Source organism: Vigna angularis, chromosome 1, assembly GCF_016808095.1.
Source record: "Vigna angularis cultivar LongXiaoDou No.4 chromosome 1, ASM1680809v1, whole genome shotgun sequence".
NCBI classification, from domain to species: domain Eukaryota; kingdom Viridiplantae; phylum Streptophyta; class Magnoliopsida; order Fabales; family Fabaceae; genus Vigna; species Vigna angularis.
Window position 1 is genome coordinate 26,063,256 of NC_068970.1, and position 23,896 is coordinate 26,087,151.

The 23,896-nt window shown below is 32.7% G+C and overlaps 3 protein-coding genes across 3 annotated transcripts; 2 read left to right on the top strand and 1 right to left on the bottom strand.

Moving 5' to 3' along the window:
- Window positions 1-12,714: 12,714 nt before the first annotated feature.
- Window positions 12,715-13,158, top strand: LOC128193936 (uncharacterized). The gene has a single exon (XM_052868140.1). The coding sequence runs from the start codon at window positions 12,715-12,717 to the stop codon at window positions 13,156-13,158; it is 444 nt and encodes a 147-aa protein (XP_052724100.1).
- Window positions 13,159-13,466: 308 nt separating this feature from the next.
- Window positions 13,467-15,376, bottom strand: LOC128193954 (uncharacterized). The gene is made up of 3 exons (XM_052868166.1): window positions 15,130-15,376; window positions 14,008-14,378; window positions 13,467-13,934 (listed from the first exon to the last, which is right to left on the bottom strand). The coding sequence occupies exons 1-3, from the start codon at window positions 15,374-15,376 to the stop codon at window positions 13,467-13,469; spliced, it is 1,086 nt and encodes a 361-aa protein (XP_052724126.1).
- Window positions 15,377-20,447: 5,071 nt separating this feature from the next.
- Window positions 20,448-21,698, top strand: LOC108333180 (probable carboxylesterase 2). Its single transcript, XM_017568547.2, has one exon. The coding sequence runs from the start codon at window positions 20,459-20,461 to the stop codon at window positions 21,506-21,508; it is 1,050 nt and encodes a 349-aa protein (XP_017424036.1). The 5' UTR covers window positions 20,448-20,458; the 3' UTR covers window positions 21,509-21,698.
- Window positions 21,699-23,896: the final 2,198 nt, after the last annotated feature.

Below are 23,896 nucleotides of genomic sequence, written 5' to 3' on the forward strand. Positions count from 1 at the left end.
TAGTTAACTTTATTAGCAGATAATTTTTCATGCTTACTTGCAATAATATTGTAGAAAATTGGAAAACAAAAAATAAAAATAAAAATTGACGGTTTGAAAAGAAATTTATACGAGTCGGCTATTGTGTTGTTAAGCATTAGATTCTTAATTTTGAATTATTTGTGATTCGGATCTTTTAATTTAACTATTTATAGTTTTTACTACTTTAAACATTACAGTGCGAGGTTGGAAACACATGATATTCTCGTCACTTATTTACACTTAAGGTATATGGACATGCTGCAAAATGCAAGTTATTAAATATGTTTTTATAACTGAAAATCGAACCCAAGTGTTACACGATATAGTATGTAGCTGAATATCCTTTGGCTTTGCAAACAATGATGTCTTCTTAGGACAATCGGTTGCATAACACATCATAACACATTATATGTTGATTGTTGAGGAGTGAATATTATCCAGTGAAAGTTAGCGAACTCTTGAGGGTTGAACACTACCTAGTGAAGGTTAATAGCATACTGTTGAAGATCGGAAACTATTTAGTGAAGGTTAATAGTGATTTGTCAAAAGCTGAGCACTACTCAATAGAGGTTATAATTGCCTACTAAACATTGATAACTGCTCGCCAAAAGTCAACATTTGTTTACCAAAGAATAAGTACAATGCGCGTTACATGTCAGTGTTGTTTCATGATGGACGAGTGCCTCTTATCCAGGGTTAAGTGTTACCAACTATAATTTGGTATAAGACCTAAGAAAAATGTAAAAGTTAGAAGTGATATTGTAATAAAATTTAAGTAAGTTTTAATGAAAATTGCATGTTTTCGAAAGGTGTAATGTAGTTCAGTGGTGAGAGCTCTTGATGGGTTGAGATATCACGTGTTCAAGTATTGGCTGCAGATATAAACACCATCATAAGTATAGAACAAGTATATGTTCATAAACATAAATCACCATCATAAGTATAGAACAGTATATGTTCATAAACATAAATCACCAATACAAAATACATTTTTTATAGCGGTATAGAAAGATGTCTATTTCGTATTTTCAAATTTATTTTGTTCAGGCTATTGAACTAAAACCCTAGGTAGCAGTGTTCTTATTCTCCTTTTTTTTTCTTGCATCGTTTAGTGTGACATCCTTATCATCGACAACCCCCTGGACGACAATGTCGAGTTCGAGATTGTGAGATTCTTTTATGATCTGGTGTTATTTTTTTGTGAGATTGTGAAGAGTTTTTGGTTAGGTTTTGTGACTCATGGCAAATCATCCATAATTTGGGATTGCACTGATGACTCCCGATAGGAAAGCGGGGCAACCAATCTCTTCTATATTCCCACATCTGAGCACTCGGGTATGGTTGGTTTCAAGAATGATAGTATGTACTTTAAAGAGATATTTTTGTTAATTTTTTGTTATTTTTTTTATAGAGGTTGTCGTGAGCTATCTGTTTTTCTTCTTCTAAGTGAGATTAACATACCTTTTTTATGAGGATCATGGATGTTGTTGTTATTTATAATCATCATTTTCTTGAACAATCCTCTAGGTGTCATTTGAAATATGGATGTTGATGTATTGTCAAGTAAATTAAATTATTTGATCGTAACCCATCTTTACAACACTTGCCAGATTTGAAGGATGCAGACTTTTATGACGTGGATTATGAATTTGACCTGTCAACATTTAGTTCTTTTCAAGTGTTCATCTATATAATATATGAGAAGATTGAGTCTTAGGTTGAAACCTCTTTCTCGTTTTGTAATTTGGTTTTAATGCCTGAATTAATCAGTAATTTCTATCCAAAAAGAAGTTGTATATGGATTGACAGAGGTTTTAAGGGAGGAAATAAAGAATGCACGTCTAATTGCCAATCCTGGTTGTTATTCAACTTCCCCTTGTTCCATTTATAAAGGTCAGGATGTTTACTTTACAGTGTACAATGCATATTTTGAAAAAATTGAATTTTCCTTTCAAGAAAAGATTGTCTCATTAAAATGCAAATAATGGTATAAATTTGTGCTTTAAGGATTTTGTTCTGTGAGTTGTATCTACTAGTCTTTTCTTTGCCTTGTGGCTTGAAATTTATGGTCTAGGATGTTCAGCTTGATAAGTATTGTTCACTTTTAACATATTTCTATGGTGCTTAATTCATGGTCTTTTTAAGCTAATTAATTTTCAGATATGCGGAGGAACTGGATAACTCTCATATAATGTCTAGATTTTAGGAGCTCCTTTTGTTTTTTTCTTTTGCCCATTTTTTTTCTTCTTGTGGATTTCTTATCCTTCAACCTTTTGTTCACCCGAGCATGTTTTATTCCATGAAAAAAAATATTTTAGTTTTCTTCAATAATCTTACATCACTAAAAGTTTCTCTCTTTTAGTTGTGTATGTTATATTTTCTCTGCTTTGTGGGTGTTGTTTATAGTTTACACTTAATACTAGTCTTGTGATGAATTGTGCATTAAGTAGAATTCATGTTGTTGCATCTGTCTGTGCACTTTTAGGGTGTCCTATATTTGGTAGAAATCTTCATGAGTCACACGTGAGGACCCGCAATCACAAAGAATGCTTTAGGAATTGCATTTAACATGTGACTTAAGCAACCTGTTTGATAAATTGGGTGGACTATGAAATATTGTGCTTTATGTTCTGAATTTGAAACTTGGGTTACAAATTTTTATTTCAACATAGTATTCTTGGGGCATGAGCCTAAATACGTTGCACCAGTTAGTTAAAATCACTATCGTTGTAAACCTTAGTTTATGTCTTGTTAAGCATGAACATGACCAACAGTAACGATATCATGTTTTTATCTTATTTATTTTGAGCTCTGGGAATATGATATAATTTGAAGACGGACAATTTTAATAACTAGTTAAAAAACATATGCAGAGAGAGAGTACAATTTGAAGATTGAATATTTTAAATTTTTAAAATCTACATAATTATTCGGTCACTTAATTAGTTTATATTTGTTAAATTATTTTGTTTAACGACTTGTAAAATATAAGAAGTAATATAAATGGGTGTTGATGATTTTGTTATGATAGTGAAGGTTGATGCATATGACAAAGAGAGGTTCACAAGGAGCTTAACGCCGTGCAATTTTGTGGACGAATCATTGGCAAATGTTCTATTTCTTGTGCTAGGAAACAAGATTGACATTCCATATATGCTGCATTAGAAGAATAGTTACGTTATTATCTCGGTCTCACACATCTACAGTGATGTTAAATGTCATAATTTATATCTTTAAAGCTTTGTTGACTTGAATAGATTTAGGAGAGAGTGATTGAGTGAATTTGAGAGGATTTGAAGATAAACTTTTTTGTTGTTTATTTGAGTAAATTTGGAGGTAAATGAGAGTAGATTTGGAAGTAAATTTTTTTAATCTGTCACATCAATCAAATCTTACACTAATTCTCATAAACATTGTTTCCAAATTCACTCTCACTTACCTCCAAATTCACTCAAATAAACAACAACAAAATTTATTTTCAAATCCTCTCAAATCCACTCAATCACTCTCCCCCAAATCCATTCAAGTGAACAAAGGGTAAAAGTTTTCTTTTATCGGCAATATTTTTTATCTAAAACATTGGATTCTATTGTAAGGGTTATGTATGATTTTATTGAAAATAGTAACAAATATGGTGATGTCTTTTTTCAAATTTTTTCCAATGATATACAAATTGATATAGAAAGTCATTTTTAACCGATATAAAAAGTCTTTTTTTGACATAGTGAACCTAAATAGTCATCATCTTCATGGTCTTGTTCTTGTTCATCATTCTATTGTTGTGAAAGTGACTAGATTAGTGTGGCTGGACTGATATACAGTGTTAGTAAATGATATAGTAGAATAAGTTTAAAGTCTAAAACAATTAATATTAAAAGTGTTTGCTTACATGTGTCCTCCGAGACCTTTTGATCGAGGCCGTACCCGAATTAAATTAATATGCAATTAAGTGCAGTATAATACTAGGAAGTGACTCATAGGTCGTCTCTCAAGGACCAAATGTGGTTCAGATAATAGGTCGAATACATGGTGAGGGGTTTTAAAGGTTGTTTTGCGAAATGAAATGAACTAATTAACACACAATTTAAACACAGATTTAACAACAGGTTGGCATTTGGATCAATTACAATGCTTCCTATCCTTGATTAATAACAAATCAAAAACTCATCTTACCCCTAATCCAACACGAATTAACCAACTAAGCAAAGGTTAATCCAGTCTTCAAATTGCAAACTAAGCAAATGCAACACACATATTCAATTGATTCTACACCACACAGATTAATCAACTAAGCGAAGGCTAACACCAATTAGGCAACTAAGCGTATACCTAATTGCAAACACAGAACAAACTTAATACAATGCAAGGTAAGACAACAAATTAAAATTTACAGTCCATAAATCTCAAGTAAGCAATGCAATATCCCCAATTACCAACTCACACAGATTCAAGCTACCATCAAGATGAAATGCAAACAGCAAAACGAAATTAAATTGCAAATGAAACTGGACATGTAAACGGAGTTGAAAATGGAATTGAACAAAACACAAACTGGAATAGAAAGGGGAAAAACGAAATGCAATGGTAAACGAAATGCAAGAATATAAAACGTAAATTGAAGCAAGAGTACAAAATGAAAATGAAATTGGAATTAAAGACAAGATTCAATACATAAAAAGGGAAGGGAAAGAAAGAACCTAAAACTTGTTTAACTTAACTTTAGTTGGACATAGTGACTCAAGACCTGTAGAGGTGATGAATCATTATTTTGTCTTATTCACTTAAGTTTCTGTACCAAATTTAATTAGTGAATTGTGTTTAACTTTCCATTATTTTCTCGACTTTGCTATTTGGGCTTAATTTGACCAATAATTCATATTTTAATTAATTTTAATTATCTAAGCTCAATTATTCCCATTATTATTTTCAGGGCAAATTTTGGAAATATAATTGGGACATCAAGAGGGTTGCCACATCATTTATTATTTTCCACATCAACATTTGTTTTTAATTTCGTTTGTAATTTTATTTCTTTTAATTTTGGGTCAGAATTGAATATTGGGCCATTTTTAGTGAATTAGAAAAAAAACCCAATTTTGGGGGCTGACTTGGCTAGCCTAAGGTTTAGTGCCCATGCAACAACCACCCCTTAGGAACTCTCATTCATTGTATTTTCGTTTTTTTCAGCTTCTTGGACAAAAAACAAAGCTCTTATCTTAGGTTTCATTTACGTTCTCCAGCACCTTCAACAATTTAATTTTGGTTCTGCATTTTTGTTTTTCTCTCCTTGTTTCTTGTGCACTTTCATTTCCATTCTCATTTTCAAGTTTGATAGCAATTTCGTGTTCTAGGTTCATTTCGTTTCTTTGATTCTACATTTCATTTCCATTTTCATTTTTACATTACAATTTCGTTTCAAGTTCTGTTTCCAATTTCACTTTGCATTCTAATTTCGTTTTCGTTTCTTGTATGTAATTCATTTGTTGTGTTAATTTCTTTTTCCAGTAATGCTTCGCTTTTAGTTTCATTTTCGCATTCCAAATTCAGTTTCAATTTCGTTCTTGCCTATGTTGTTATGGTTGTAATTCATTTTCATTGTGTTGAAGTTGCTTTTATGGAAGGCTGAATTTGTGTGGTTGGACACTAGGAAATTACATTGTTTTCCTTGAGATTTTTGAGCTGTCATTGTGATTTTGCTTCTCATACCTTGCATAATGCTTAATCTGTTCTGTGCTTGCAATTAGGTACATGCTTAATTGCTTAGTTCGTGTTTAATTTTCGCTTAGTTGATTAATCTATGTGTGCAGAATTAATTAGACATATTCATTGTGTTTGCTTAATTCACATTCTTGAAGATCAGATTAACCTTCGCTTAGTTGGTTAATTTGTGTTGGATTAGGGGTGAGAGGAGCATGTAATTTGTTGTTAATCAAGGATATGAAGCATTGCAATTGAACTAATGACCAACCGTTTTTAATCACTGTTTAATTCGTGTTTTAGTCAGTTAATTTAGTTCGCACAATCTGTTCAAAAAACCTCCTTACTAAGTGTTTGATCCTTTGACTGAACCAAAATTATTCATTGAGAGACGACCCAGGAGTCATTCCCCAGTTACTGCATTTAATTTGCAACATCAATTTGAGTCGAGCGCGACATCGATGATCAAGGGGTCTATGTGGATCGCATCAATCTCTTTACTCATTTGTCCAAGTTCACTACAGTTCATCCGTGGGAAGTGAAAGGTGGTATTCCTGAAGAATTTTCGTAACATGGCTCTGACCCTGCTATAAGAAAATGAATACAAAAACAAGCGTATGAGAAAAGTACTTGTCATGCTAGCTGCCATTGCACCCAGATTACCTCCAATTGATGAAAGACCTCATGAAGAGAAGACAAGAACTAACAGTAACTTTATTGTTATACTCTTACACTGTCAAAACTCTCTTTCATCTTCTTCGTCTAAGCTCTTTGTAAAAGGAAAATCTTTGTAAGAATTTTTTCAGATAAATCTTGTATTGCTAAAATATCCTCTCTAAAAGAGTTAATATTTTTACTTCTTTAAAGAAAAACACTTTGCTATTTTTGTAAAATCAAGAGTAATTTAAGATACTTGTTTATTTAACTCAGGGAAGTTAAAAATAGTTAGTTGGATTAAATGATAGCAAGAGTGGTTATACTCATTATAAACTAGGAGTGGTTAAACTTGTTGTAATTTTTTCAAAGATTAAGGGAACCTTTAACGGTGCTTAAAGGAGAATTGGGTATAACTTAGATCTAGTGAACCAGTATAAAAACAAGTCTTCTTCCTTGTTATTTGTTTAACCGTTTTTCTGAATGCCTTATAAATTTTTTTAAGTGTTCAACTCTATGTGCATACCATTTAACCCCTGCAAACAACATCTAGCACTTAATTGCAAAAAGTTTTAAACTCAAATCACTCCCCTCTTCCCTCATTCTAGAGTTTACTTGTGATTTCATGGTGTATATTATGTTGAATAGAGCCTAGGTCAAAGTGCAAAATGCTTTTTTTTGGAAATGTGAACCAATAATGTTATTATGTGAATTATATGAATGGAAAAGAAAGAATTAGTTTCTAGTGTTGATGGTGATGATTTCTAGATTTCAGTTTGAAATTGTGATTAGAAAGTATGGTTAACTTGTGTATTATATGGTTGTAGTTAATTCTTAGAAGAATTTCCACATTGTCTAATGTTAGGGTATGTATTGAGTGAAAGTTCTGATTGTGAGGTCATCTTAACTCTACTAAATTCACATACTCATATAAAAGACGGAGTTTAGGCTATAAAAGTTGAATGAGGTTTCTATACTAGGATTAGTGTGAGAGATAATTATTGTGGCGATGTTATAGTAAATTAACCCTATCATGGTATATGTGTGCCAAGTGGAACACAACAAATACTTTTTCTCAAATCTGCTAAATATGTGTCAAGTGGAGCCACAACAATTATTTTTCTCGAATTCACTATATTGAGATTTCATGACAAATGTAGGACTTCACACATATTTGGCTCAATACACGTATTCCATAATTGAGTCTAGTTTTATTTGTATTAATGTACTAATGATTGGTTGTTTGGTATTGTATTAATCATGAATATCTTTTTGAAAGATAAATTGTATGATGAAATGAATGATAGAACTTTATGCAATGAATAAGCTTACCCTTATATTTGTACGTTGTTTGTGATTGTCCACATGTTATGTTGTATGTTATAAATGACCAGATGGTGATATAGTGGAAGAAATGGATAATATAAAACTCCTTAAAAAATTTGTATGATATAATAACACAGTAGCTTTATATGTACATATGTTTGCATTGTTGTATTTCTTTCCATACTAATAAGTTTTAATCTTTGCAAAATTTTCTTCAATTTACATATAGGATTGTAGATATTAAATATATATTATGTGATTGTTTATACTTAATATCTAATTTGTAATATTTTAAATTAGTAGTTAGTAGTGTAGTCGATGTTACACTCATATTATATACACCATCAATTAAAATATTTTATTAATAAAAAATTAAAATAATATTAATTATAATAAGCAAAATAAATTATACAAAGCTTTATAAATAGTAAAATAAATATAAATAAAATATTTTTCAATTTAGTACATTAATATAAAAAATGGATTATTATCTAACGCATAAAAATATTTTTGTCAACAAACATTACTAATCACTATTAAATTCACGTTAAAGAATATTTTTTATTTTTAACAATTTTTGTTTTAAATAGCATAAAAAAACTTAGTAAAATAGATGTTGCAGTGGATCTAAATACACAGAATAAAAAAGAAAAGAAATGAAAGATTGTTTAAATTAAAAAAAAAATAAGAATAAAAGATAGAGAAAAAGTAAAATAAATATATTTATTTATTTTATTTTATTTTTTAATTATTTTATAATTTTAATATTAGATTTAAATTATTATTATTATTGTATACATAGAAAAAATATTATTAAAAATTACAATAACTAAATACTTCTTTTGATTAAGTTTTTAGGATAATGAATGACTTTCGCATTTTAAGAAGAAAATATTTGTTTTCAAATAATAAATACTTTTGATTATTTAGTTAATTCATTCTTAACTGTGTGCCTTTCCATGCTTCTCCCCTCTCTTCATTCTCAAGAAAACCTTTATTAATAATGGGATAAGGTAAAAATTAAATAGTTAATTAATGATACGGTTTCATACATAACGACAAGAGGTGACAGAGAAACGTAGGACACCTGTATTCAGTGCCGTGTTGGAAATTCAACATTTCCTTCTTAACAAGAAACTTTTTATTTTGTAAAAACATTAATATCCATTTCTTTGTTTGACTTTTCAACGTTGAAAATAAGGCAGCAACATCATTGTCTCTTAAACTTCTCGTCTAACTTTGGTTTAATACGTATTTTGGTCCCTACTTTTGGGGTTTTTGTTCAAAATGGTCCCACTTTTTGAAAAAGTTCAGTAAGGTCCCATATTTTGTTTAAAAATGTTCAATTCGGTCCTTTTCGTGAACGCCGTTAAAAACTTAACGGTGCTGATGCCACTGTGGCCAAATCTGAGTGAGCTGTTATGTTTGATGAATACGTGACACGTTGCACTGTTAAATATTTTAAAAAATTAAAAATGACGTAATAGGTAGGCACTTGAAGTTGCAGCAGGGCCACCGCCACTGTCATCACTACGGCCACCACCGCCACTGTCACCGCTACGGCCACCGCTACGGCCACCTAAGGGGACACCTTCATCACCCATCCCTGTAACAGCTCCCATCACTCTCTCTCTCCACTCCTCAACATCAGACCTTCACCTTCAAGAATCCTCGGCCTCCCTCTCGTACACGCTATAACAGATCAACACACAAAAATCCATCTTCGAACCCCAACCTTCATCGCCCATTCTTACCATTTTCCAATCGCCAAGCCAAACTCTCACAGGGGGAACCCACTCAGTTACTGGATAACCTTCTCCGCCCAATCCCTCTCCATTCTCTATCAACACCAATAACCTATTTTTCCTCCATCACACACAACTCGTATTCACCCTCACCAACCTCATTCGTCCTACACTGGAAATCATCTCCAGCACCTTAAGAAAACTCCTTCTTCTTCTTCTATTCTCATTTTTTCACCAATTCTTGGCCTACACAAATCATTGGATCCAGAACATATAATTTGCATCTTCCATCTCCCATCTTCTTCTAGTGGAGAACACATCTGCCTCCATCATCACCACTTTTCTCCCACGCACCGATCCGCCAACCAATACCATACAAAACCAAATTCAAACTAGTGAAGTACGGTCAATAAGATTGAAAGGGGAAATGAAACAATAGACTCAGCGGCTTTGTCAATGGTGGTTCCTAGTGATGTTTCCCGTTGCAATCCCAGTGCTGACCAGGTGCGCCAATGGCAGCGACGCTGCAAAAAGAAAAACCCAAGCAAAGGTTTGGTGTCACATTCGTAGAAAATGATTAGACTCGAGTAAAGACGAGAGGAACGACGATAGAAGTGTTCACAGACCTCTGGCAGCGGCGTTGATAGTGCTTGAACAGTGCTGAATTGGTGATATTGGCACATAAAAATGGTGGAAGGCGCCAAAGAAACTGGGGAAAGAGAAATCCCCACACGCTTTAGTAGAGATGAAGACAGTGATGGTGGCGCGATGGCGGTGGAGAGAGCTCGATGGAGAGTGACGACTGATTTTAGGTGGAGTTTATCACCAACAACCCTAACTTTGATTTTTAATTTGGGAAAAACAACCATGAATCCTTTGCTTTCAGGATGAATCACCAATTCACAGTGCCACCTCAACGAAAAATGTACAGCTCATCAGTTTTGTGCCAGCTGGGCAGCTGTGCTGTTAGTCTTTTTAACGCTGTAACCAAAAAGGACTAACGTGCATCGTTTTTGCGAAAAGTAGGATGTTAGTGAACTTTTGAAAAAAAGGAAGACCATTTTGAACAGACCCTACGAAAAGAGGGACCAAAATACGTATTAAATCTCTAACTTTTCTTTTTATTTATTGAATTAATTCTATATCATTGCTGTCATTCTTGTTACGTACTATTGAAGAAAGTGTTTGGAGCTACCTTAATTCTAGTCAATTTTAGGTCCTCATATGACAAAGGGATTTAGATGGTTCTGTTTTATATATTGTTGTGACTCAGATTGTTGTGTTTTATATGATAGCATTATTCCCTCTTCTCCTAAAGAGCATCACTTGACAAAGAAGAAACATTTAAAAAACTTTACTCTCATAATTTAATTAGATATTATTAGAGTGAGATAAACTTCAATTTTATTATGAATGAATAAATATTTATTAAAAAAATTATTTTGTATTAAGAAATGTCGCGTTTCATAAAAATGAGTAAAACTTTTTTTAATCATGAAAAAAGTTATGTTTGATATAATAGATTTTATTAATTTTTTTTAAATGGTACCATTCCCTCTTTGCATAAATAGCATCATTGAAAATGTGATGAATTTCAGAAAATTTATCAGTTTAGAATAGTTTCTAGAAATAATTAAAATTGATAAATTTAAAAAGAAAAGCAAAAGTCTTATTTATCTTGCAAAAATCAATATAACAAATAAAAAACAAAAGTTGTATTTATCGTCAACTGTAATTTTAAAAAAATTTAAAAATATTATATTTATCATACAAGACTTTTTTAATTCAAAAAATAAAAACCACATTTGTATTCAAAAAATGACAAATTTTCCGACAGATGTCAAATTACAATTTCTTAAATAATTCACCTTAAAATCAAATCAATGCGTCATATCAATTTTAACGAGCTAAAAATCCACAAAAACCACAAATTCTAAATGGTTTCACCAGTCATGGACGACTTTTGGTGAGTGGGGTCTGTGTGAACTTGTTTCTGCATGTGAATCCAAATCTTTTCTGGTTCAAATCGACCGTCGTTTTGGTTCACAACACGTGGACTGATTCTTTTATTTTAATTTTAACCTTAATCAAGTAGGAGAGAGCTAGAGAGAAATATAGGATGAAGTTGGTGGTTTGACAACTTAAAGTGAGGAAGACTTTTGCATAGGTGAATAAAGAGTGAATCTTCCTACACCTCCCTCACCTCATCCTGCACCCCCAAATTTACCTATTTACCCTTCATTTAATTAAAAGTCAAAACGGTAATTAATAAATTAAACTTTTTTTAACCCCCAACCATTTTTCTAACTCCCAACCACAAGCACAAAAATATTCCTTCTTTATAAACCCTGAGTTGCCTTAGGTGCGTGCACTGTTCATGGTTTTTTTTACTGTAGCAAGTAATAACAAGCAAGTAATTTATGGTTTACTGGATTGTAAAGTAATTTATGGTTTACTGGATTGTAAGATTTGGAGATACAGCAGCAGGAGGAAGAGGAAGAAGACTCTGCGCCGGCGAAGGTACGCAACCGCACTTCGAGGTGCGGAAAGACTCCACCGCACTTCGAAGTGCGTTTTTAATTTAGGGTGCCGCACTTTGAAGTGCGTTGTGATATATGTTTTTTTATTTTTTTTTTGCATGCTTTTGTTTAATTTTTTCTTGTTTGTTTGATGCAAATTTTTTATTTAATGTTTTTTTAATTATATTAGTACAATGCTGGGGTGGGGTGGTGGTCATAGTGTTTAGGTTTTGGGAGATTTATATATGTGAGCGTGAGTGAGAGAGGAAGAAGACAGTAGTGAATCTGGTAATCGCGCCGCACTTCGAAGTGCGTTTATCATTTTGTAGCCGCCGCACTTCGAAGTGCGTTTTTCATTTTGTAGCCGCACTTTGAAGTGCGGTTAGTGATATGTAATTTTAATTTTTTTTTTATGCATGGTTTTTTTTTTTGTTTATTTTTTTTTAGTTAAATTCCTGCAATCCTTTTTCTTTTTTTTTTTACATGTTTTTTTATTTTTTTTTATGTTTTTGTTATTATTTTTAATTTAAATTTATTGTTTTATGTTATGATTATTTATTTTAAATTTTTTTTTCATGGATTATGGTTAGTCATTACGGAGTGATTAGGGAGTGTATTTAGGTTATATGAATTTTTAATAATATTTAGGTTATATGAATTTTTTATTAGAGAGTGTTTTTGAATTTTTTATTTGTAATTTAATAAATTTTTAAATTTTAATATTTATTGTAGGTCATATTTAATTATATGAGATGGATAACTATCCATATTTGGATTCTGAAATAAATTCTGATTTTATATCGGAATTTTCTTATTGTTTAAAAGAAGTGGGTGAGGGTGATTATTCAGATCAATTTTCCACTGATAAAATATTCCCAACACGCGCCGATTTAATTCAATGGGTTCGAAAGATTGCATTTGATCTTGGATTTGTTGTCGTCACTATAAGATCTGACACAGCAACTGGTGAAGCTGGTAGAAAGACATTTATTTTGTTAGGCTGTGAAAGAAGCGGGAAGTATAGGAAGTATAAGGCAGATGTTCAACCTAGTTTATCTGGCACAAGAAAATGTGAGTGTCTGTTTAGGTTGAGGGGTAAACCTAAAGGAGATGATTGGGTGTTGAAGGTTATGTGCGGCTATCACAACCATGAATTAGCAGAGACTTTGGTCGTCATCCTTTCGCGGGTAGGTTAAATGCGGCTGAACAATCAATTCTTGTGGACATGACTAATAGTCAAGTAAAGCCGTCAAATATTCTTTTGACTCTGAAAGAACATAATGAAGATAACGTGACAACGATAAAGCAAATATATAATGCGAGGTACACGTACAAACGATCTTTGAGAGGGTCTAGAACGGAAATGCAGCAGTTGATGATGTTGTTAGATAGAGACAAATACATCCAGAGAAGTAGATGTTTGGACGATTCTGACGTGGTAAGTGACTTGTTTTGGACACATCCCGATTCAGTGCACTTAGTCAATTCTTTTAATATTGTTTTCTTAATGCAACAAGTACGCCCGAGCAGCACACTCCCAACGCTCCTGCTGGATGCACTCCTGGTAGACCTCGCGTAGCCAGCTGAGCCTAACTTTTGGACCACGTGACTGTTTCATCTCAGCTGAAGCTTTATCGTGGTCCACACCAAGCAGCTCCATGATATGAGATCGAGCCTCATCATACTCTAACTCCTCAACCTCACAAAATTGTCCCATGATGGGTAGGTGGAGCAAATTCATAACGTCATCTAATGTGACGGTCATCTCACCTATTGGTAGGTGGAAAGTATTAGTCTCTATGTGCCACCTCTCCGAAAGGGCAACGATCAATCCATGATCGGCATACTCGTATGAGAGGTTTACTAAACAACCCAACCCCGACATGGAGATATAAGGCTCAATGGCCTCATGATACATTCCAAAATGCTTCAATTTTTTGCCATGGGTGACAACCTTTATCCCCCTTCGATCCTGAATACAAACATAATTATATAAAAAAAATGTAACATTTATTAAACAATTAAAATTTAGATTGATGACTAACCCGGCCTTGCCATATTGCAAATGCAACATGCTGGGTATAATGAGTAAGTAAGGAGGTGTCATGTGGACCTCCTGGGAATCCATCATCTTCAGCTTCGTCTTCATCTTCATCTTCACCTTCACCTTCATGTTCTTGTTGATTACAGTCATGCTGCTGCTGAATATCCTCCTCTTCAACGTAATCATCCTGACTATGTCCATGCTGTAATAACTCTTCCTGCTCCTCATTATCATGCTCATGAATAACGTCCACGCGATATTCTTCTACTCGTCTTCTACGAGCAGATGCCGTAGGTCGTCTTCTTTCATCTGATGGCTCACTATGAGAGGATGAAGCCTCACCATGATATCCACCTCTAGTTTTAACCATATCTATTAACCAATTATATTATTAACATATTATATACAAAAAAATAATTAATAATGTAATAAAAAATATTCAAACAAATAAAAAATAATATAAAAATCTAAAAAAATTACATATATAATAATTAAATTATTACAAAAAATTCCAAATTAATACTTATTATTTATTTCAATAAACAATTTAATTATTATTTTAATTAAAAAAAAATTAAAAAAATGAAATAAAATTAAATATACGAAAATAAGAGAGTCACCACATAAATACTTTATATTTCTATATTATTTTGATACCTAGTATAAAAAAAATCTTTTTAACTAGTATAAAAAGCCCATTTTACATTACTGTCTACTGATTCACATTAGTATTTACTACATATTAGTATCTACTACATTAGTATTTACTGTGTATAGTGTCAGTAACCATTTTAAATTAGTATCTACTAGTATAAAAAAATTATTTTACATTAATATCTTCTAGATATAGCGTAAATAAAAAACAATTCAATAAGAAAACATTTCAAAAAAAATATAAAGAATTAAAAAAAAAAAAGGCAACAACACGAACAAATCAAACCACAGATTCAATTCAATAAGAAAACATTTCAAAAAAAATATAAAGAATTCAAAAAAAATAGGCAACAACACGAACAGATCAAACCACAGATTCAATTCAAATTCAAAGAAACAGTGTCAAATTGCAGATTACATATATTATCTATATTTAATTAAAAAATTATCTATATTTAATTCAAAAAACTCTGAAAAACGCCATTTTTTGCCGCATATCGAAGTCCGGTTCTGTACGTTTGCCGCATATCGAACTGCGGCGTGCACCTCCAGCGAGCCGCACTTCCAACTGCGGCTCTGATACTTGTCGCACTTCCAAATGCGGCGTGCACCTCCAGCGAGCCGCACTTCCAACTGCGGCTCTGATCCTTGCCGCACTTCCAACTGCGGCGTGCACCTCCAACGAGCTCCGATCCGATCACGACCCACGAACCCATTCACTACCCACGAATCCAACCAATAAACAAATATATTACATGATGGAAGCTACTAACCTGGACGTCAGACGAACGCGAGCAAAGCAGCGGATGCCAGATAGGACGGAGAGAAAAAGAGGGAGGAAGGAGGGGGTGTAGATCTAGGGTATTAGTGAGATGCGGCAGGGAGTGAGTTGCGGCAAGGGAAGAAGATGAGTAAAATAGGGTTTCAAATTTTATTAATCTTTTTAAAAAAAAAAATTTCTCTCTCCTCGTTAACTGTGAAAGAGCACATTTGGAATTATAATTTTTTTTGGAGGTGCAGGATGAGGGTGGTGAGGTGACTCGTGAATAAAAAGTGTACTAGAATATTGAATAATGAGTGAATATTTTTCGTGCTATTGTCATGTATTTATAATAAAATAAAATAAAAATCAATAAATTTTTTATAATCTTATGAGAGATCATGATATTATTGGCGATAAGTAAATAAAAGGATTTTAACTGACAACGGATTAATGAATATTTGAACCTCGTAATGGATAAGTTCATAAGTTTTTAATGGTTTGTAATAACTTAATTGCATATAATAACTCTAAATATTTTAATTGTTTCCCTTGAATGATTTGGATGATGTAGTGTTCGAATAGTTTGGATAGTATGAATTTGATGTGTGACTTGAAGATATTTCTAAAAAGTTGTATTTTATTTCAAGAATATATCTCATTAAAACCTTATAAAAAATCTACCCAACAAAATATACTTTTAAAGTTGTATTATATTTTGTTCAGTGATTAAAAACTAACTATTATAAGAAAATCATTAAATAACAATTAATTTTGCAACCAAAAATAATTAGTTATTACATTGATTAACTTAAATATTATTTTATAAACTAAAAAGATATTGATATCTTAAAAATCTCTATTATTAATAAAATTTTATAATTGGATTGTGAATTCAAGTCTAATTTTTTATTAATAATAGAGAGTTTTTATGTAACATCCTAATTTTTCATAGTGTTCAACTACTGTAAGATCCATTACATATTTTTAATAATAAAAAAATTTAACTCAAAGAAAACATATAAATTACTATTACAATTATCCAAATATAACATATAATAGCAAATTATATACACGATCCTACACTACAAGAAGATATACTATACTGAACCAAAAGTGTATTATAGTTTATAAAAAAAAAACTACAAAACATCTGATTCTAAGCCTCAACTCTACCACTAATTAGCACATGCTCACTAGAGACATCCTACTCTATTCACACCATTAAGATGATCTTTGCCAAAGAGAAAACAACACACATAAAGAAAGAAAGAAGGGTAAGCTAAAGTGAAAAAAAAACTCCACCCGGATATCAATAAATTTTCAAATCAAACAATACAAAATAAACATATAAACTCTAAACTTTGACCATCCAAATACATGTATCGGTGTCAAACTCATGGGGGACCGACCTTGTGTGTGGTGAAACAACTCACCCACATCAAACTACCACTCCATCAAACTACCACACACCAAGGTTAACCAGTCCTGCTACTTTCCACAACATACTCCACCCTTCTCTACTTGTAATTGGATAGGTATTAAGACCGTCAGAATCATCCCTCAATCTTGGAGTCCCTACTTCAATACATCACACTACAGAACAACAATAAGGATTTCCCTCAGGAATCCCTTTCACAACATACTTAATTCACACTTTCCATTTCATTTGGAAATCACTCATACATGAGTACTATTATCCATTCCAACTACAAAATAAACATGTACCAAATCAATTTACATCAATCCATGACAAATCAAGAATTAGAAAAACATAGAAAAAAACACTACTACAAAATAGTGAGCGCCCAACGCTCAATCCCTCACCTAGCGAATCAGACCTCTCACCTAGCGAATTATACGGAAAAAAGGTCTAGACTTCTAGGGAAAATTACCGCTCAGCGCCTTAGAATACCGCTTAGTGCCCAAAAACATGTGGCTCACTGTTCTTAGCAGCGCTCAACACCCAAAAGTGTCGTTCAACGCCATACCAAAGTCACTCAACGCTACACCAGAAGCCAACAACTTTATTTTTACGAATTGGGGAACTAGGGACATATTCATATGACCAAATTGGTATTTTTGACTCAATGGATAGTTCTAAAATAGGTTTTGATGTTAGATTGAACACCAATTCGCTCAATTGATTCAGAATCCCTTATTCTCTAATTCAAAACCAAATCAATAACTCATATAGCAGATTTCACATATTTTAGATAAAATTTTAATGAACTAAATGGCTAACCAAGTCCTAGTTTACACAAAATAGACTCCAAACATCAGGTTCCCTCCTAAATCAACTCCTCTAAAGTTTCATCGATTAAAACCCAAAATTTTATACCAAAAGCCAGTCATTTCTTTAACTTATTGTCAAACTAAAGTTCAACAACTAATTGATCAACCAAAACAACAACCTATCATCCATCAATCATAAAGAATTAAGCATAATTCAACAAGCAATCATAACAAGTCTCTTCTAATATCACACAACATATATTCAAACCAAATCACATAATAATGCATCACTATAATAGAGTTTCAGCAAGCTCAATCCATGTAATTTATCTAGTTAAAAGTGACTAAGTTTCAAATAATAGTATGTTATATATGAATGAAACATAATTATTTGGTCAAAAAATAAACATAATCTAGACTAATTAATGTAAATATATTTGGCGTAAATCCTTTCTTTTCTTTAAACTCGGTTAAAATTTTGTTATAAAAATTATTCTAAAAGGAAATCTTTTAAAAACTAGTGTTTATAGAATTTTTTTTGACAAATCGTCTCCATTTAAAAAACATATGTCTTCCTGATATCATCAAATAAAATTTTGATTTTTTTTAAAATTTAGGTTTAATAGCCAATTTTGTCCCCAATTTCGTTGACAAATCTCAATCTAGTCCCTCGTTTTAAAAGTGTTTGAAATGGATCCTCATTTTTAAAATTTTGAGTCAAATTAGTCCCTTCAGTTAAATAGAAACAAATAGCGTTAAGGGTTTGATGATTTGGCAGAAGACATGTTATTTTATAGATATATTTATGCTGACGTGTTAGTGAATGAGTGCAAAGATGAAATTTAGAGGTGCACTTGATATTTTCTAGGCGAGGCCCAAGCCCTCTAGGGCTTCTTTTTTATTTCTTTTTCAGCTCTTCTCCACCTTCATTAGCGGCAGCTCTGCCCTCCGCATGACCAACGCTGTCGTGCCCTCCTCTGGACGATCAAAACTGTCGCTGGCGGCACCGATCGTTGCCAAAGACACCGCCAACCACTACAGTGTTCCTCCCTCTGTGCGCACTTGATGACGCAGTTGTCGCTACCATTAGGTTCTGATTTTGAGTAAACGCTGTCGGTGACAACGCCGCCGTCTTGCGGAGCAAATCACATGTTTCTCCTCTTCGAATCGCAAACACAAATCGTAACTCGTCCTGAGCCCTAATTCCTCTGCTTCACTTCAGCCTCCGATAGCATCACCGTCGATACCAATCAGAATCACCGGTGGCATCGCCTTCGTTGCTGCCTTGCAATCACTGTAACTCTGATCGAGATTCGAAACATCACCGTCACTCTTCTCCTTCTTCCACTCAACTCAAAAATTTTACTATATCCTATCTCTTTTTTTTTTTCCGTTTCAAGATTTATTATATTATGTATTGGTCTGGATTTGCTTTCCGTGTAGAATTAAGAGAATAACATTTTCCTCTTCAATTGAATATTTGAGGTTATGGAAATCAAATCTACAGAGTAGTGGTAACTCTGTTAGATAACATTTTTCCTTTTTCTTATTATGTTACTTGTTTAATGATTTATAGATAACATTTATATTCTCGACCTCTATTTTTTATATCTTCATGCTCCGTGTTTGGCTCATGATCCACTGATAATTGTTTGGCCACACCCTTCTTGCATAAGACAACCCTGGAATCCCCAATGTTGGCTGTAACTGCAGTTGAACCTCCTCTACCTAATTCACCCGACATCTCTAAAATATTAGAATCAGTTTTACTGTAAGCTCTCTTGACAACATCTGCAGGTTCTTTCCAGAAGTCAGGCTACACAAGACAAAAAATGATTGAACTTCTATAACAAATAGTAATCATATTCATTTGTGACGGGGGAGAATGACGCGACGAAGTGAAAGGCGTGAAGGTAAGGGATGGTCATCTCTGGGATGTTGACGAATGTCCCATTGCTCTAGTTCCCGGTGGACCAGTATGAAGCGGTGCCATTGAAGACGAGCTCGAACTGGCTTAGAAGGATGGTTTCTCAACCGCAAGCCCCTGGGAAGCACAATATTTTCCACGTCAATCTTTACTCTTTCACAGTCAACTTCTAATTCACTAACACATCAGCACAAATATATTTATAAAATAATATATTAGCACTATTTTCTACCAAATCATCAAATCCTTAACGCCGTTTGTTTATATTTAACGGAAGGGACTAATTTGACTCAAAATTTTAAAAGTGAAGATCCATTTCAAACACTTTTAAAATAAGAGACTAAATTGAGATTTGTCAACGAAACTGAAAACAAAATTGACTATTAAACCTAAAATTTAATACACAATTCAATTATTAGCATATATAACTTTGTCCTCGTTAGAAAACTTCATCATCGCATATAAAGTAAATAGTATCCCTTATAACTAATTAAACACCTGTTAACCAATAAAGACATTATATAAAATATTGTCTCTATAGAAATGAATCAAGTTTAAAGCTTGTCATAACCTCACTAGTGTCAAATGTTTCTACCAATACAACTTCTCAGGGTATACTTTTTCATAAATAAAATTCTAATATTATCAAGTATTTATAGAATTTTACACTTTCAATAAATAAATTAAAGACGGAATAAAATAAATGATTAATAAATTTATCATTATGGTATAGGAAATTATAATATATTATTTATTATAAATTATTAAAAGACCTTAATTAACAATTAATTAGTTAATTGATAATTTAATTGACTTGTACATTATACCTGGTTGGTCTATAGAGATTAGTTGAGGGAGTGAATGAGTTAAGACTTTATGTGGACGCTATTCGGTACTCATATTCAATCCGCTGTTATATTATACCTACCCTTCTTCTCCAGCCCAACTCAGTTTCTTCAGTATCGCCTTCTTTCTGCCATGGATTCCAGCAGCGAAGTAGCCCTCGATTTAACACCCTTTCTAAAAATCTACAAAGACGGTCGCGCCGAGAGAATTTCAGGCTGCGACGTCGTTCCGCCGGGCATCGATTCCGCAACAAATGTCCTATCCAATGACTTCGTAATCTCAAAAGACGACGACGTATCAGCCAGGATCTTCACTCCGAAACTAAGCGATCAAAGCCAAAAGCTCCCCCTCCTCGTCTACTTCCACGGTGGGGGGTTCTGCATAGAAACACCATACTCTCCACCTTACCATAAATTCCTCAACTCACTTGTTTCCAAGGCCCACATCGTTGCCGTCTCCGTTCACTACAGAAGAGCCCCTGAACACCCCGTTCCCATCGCTCACCAAGATTCCTGGTCTTCGCTCCAATGGGTGGCCTCCCATTGTAACGGAAACGGCCCTGTGGAGTGCCTCAATCGCTACGCTGATTTCGGGAATGTGTTCTTCGCTGGGGATAGTGCGGGAGCAAACATCGCACACCACATGGCTCTACGCGTCGGAATCCACGGCCTTCCGGGTATCAACCTCCAAGGGATTGTGCTGGTTCATCCTTATTTTTGGGGCGTGGAGCGAATCGGTTCTGAGGTCCAAAAGCTCGACCAAGTTCCCATGGTGGATAATTTGTGGAGTTTCACTTGCCCTGCCTCGACAGGATCCGACGACCCGTTGTTGAACCCGGCTAAGGATCCGAATCTGGGGAAGCTGGCCTCGAAAAGAGAGCTGATTTGTGTTGCTGAGACTGATTTGCTGAAGGATAGGGGTTGGTATTACAAGGAGTTGCTGGAGAAGATTGAGTGGCAAGGTGTTGCTGAGGTGATGGAGGCAAAAGGAGAAGGTCACGTCTTTCATTTGTTCGATCCAGATTGTGACAGCGCTGTCTCCTTGCTCCAACGAATTGCTTCCTTCATTAACAACAGTTAATTAAGGTTTGCAGTTCTGAATTTGCAGGCATCCTTGCTTTACTCGCAGTTAAGAATTTGTCGCTTTTCCGTTTTGTTTTATGTCATGGATTTCGTATTGTTCATCAATTCAGATGCTTAATTAAAAACTCTGCTCCTACTTACATGAAAAATATTTAATAAAACCTCTGGTTATTTATATACTAAATAAATTAATAGATTGCAACATTTCTTAACTTTTTGAAAATTGAAATTGCTGAAACTTTGAACTAATTTAGTTTTTATTTTTATAATATGAATTTAATTTTTTTAAAAAGAATTTATTAAGTTTATATGATGTTTCAAATACGTTTCTTATTTAACATGAAGGTGGAAATATGTTAAACAGTGTAAGCAACTCAATTGTAATTATAAAACATGTTTGAAACCTCAAATAAACTTAACAATAATTAGAAAAACTAAATCCACACATTTATAAAGTTGAAGAACTAAATTGGACCAAAATTTTGAAGATAAATTATTTTCAATTTTTTACTTAAAGTTAAGGGACAAAAAAACATATTTAACCCATAAATGAAACTTTCATTAACATTTTATATGAAAACAACTTATTAATTCAATTATTGATGATATAAATTATTCTTGATGATTGAAAACAGTATTATTAAATATAATTATGCAAATAGTTTTGAAATAAAATTATTAATCAAAATTAATTAACTTAAGTAGTTCTATTGATACCGATTTTATTTTGTTTGTTATTGAATAGAGGTATTAAGTGGATAAGTGAATAGATTGATACACATTAATATAATATTTTTATTTTATTTAATTAGGTTATTTGATTCTTTTTATATAAAATCATCTTAGGCAATTTTACATGGATAAATTTATTAATAGAAAATATGAGAATCAAATCAAATCTATATAGAAAAAAAAAATAGAAGAAGAACCTAAAAGAGCATTTATAAGCATAAGTGATTTGGAAAAAATTAAAAGAAATTTTATGAGGCATAGAAGAATATCATTTATAAGTTATTTTTTTTTTCTAAATTATTGACCGTCAATTTATTTACACAACTATTACTTTTCATTAAAAATATAACAACACTTAATTTAAACATTTTTTCCAATTTAAGAAATAATTTGTATTGAAAAAAAACACCTTGTATAACATAAAAGTCACTCTCTAACCGAACTTTTCGATATCCAACCAACTAAGTCTAACATCTCTTTCAAGATATCACGTGTAATTAATTAAATTAAGTAAAAACAACTTCTGATATCATCTGGAAATAGTAAAAAATTAAATTTTTTATTTCATGTTCTTGAAAATAATTAAAATTTGTGTGAAAACACAAAAAAACACTAGAGGAGGTGAATAATGTATTTAAACTTTTTGCAAATGGCGTATAGTGTAAGACTCAGGAAAAATGTAGTAATTAAGGAATAAGAGTGGTTTTAAGACTTGAGTATTATTTTTTGGTAATTTGTGTTTAATGTTTAGATGATTTCTAGAGTTATCATTGATATGTTGATTAGTTCATGTTATTATTAATAAAGTGAAACACATGATTGATATGTTGATAACTGAGTGATTTGTGTGTATGTGATATTATCAATGTGTTGACTTGTTAATGGAAAGGTGTTTTAGGATTGAATGAGTGTGAGTTCAATTCTAGGAGAGAAGGAGTTAAGGGAAACCTTTGTTTTATTTGTATTTTTGCTTAGGGGCAAAATTATCTTTTAATTTTATTTAATTGGTGTAGAAATTAAATAAGGGGGTGTAGGAAGTAAAAATGTGTGAATTAAATAAAATAAAATAAAAAGGTGGATAATGAACGTGAGATAAAAGAGAGATAGAGATTTAGATAGATTTGGTTTTTAAAATATATTATTATAAGTGAGGAAATATTAGAGATAGAGTTGGATATCTGATTGTCACTTCTTGAGCCTCGATACTGCATCCTCGATCCTCAATCCTCGATCATCCCACAACTAAACCAACAACTAAACCAACAATCTATCTTTTTAGTAGCACCTATGCTAACTACACCTCTTGATACCATTACTACCAATAGTATTTCCCTGATGCTCCATTATCACAATAATCATTAACATATGTACCTCCATCATGATTAAGGGTTATAGAAAGCGATAACAAATGTACGTAAATTGTTGGCATGCAAAATGGGGTTATTTTAATATTGGACTGTGGGGCCCACAATGTGAAAGAGTTTTTCTAATTGGATGGATGGAGGGGTGGACCCATGGTGGGTTGAATAAAAATGTAATGCATAAAGGAAGGGGTTTTCACGTGAATAGTGGTTTAAAATTAAGAGAGAAAAATGGGTCTTTCTAATGCAATGAAAAAAAAGAGCATTGTTGGCCTCCTAGTGCTATGTTTTCG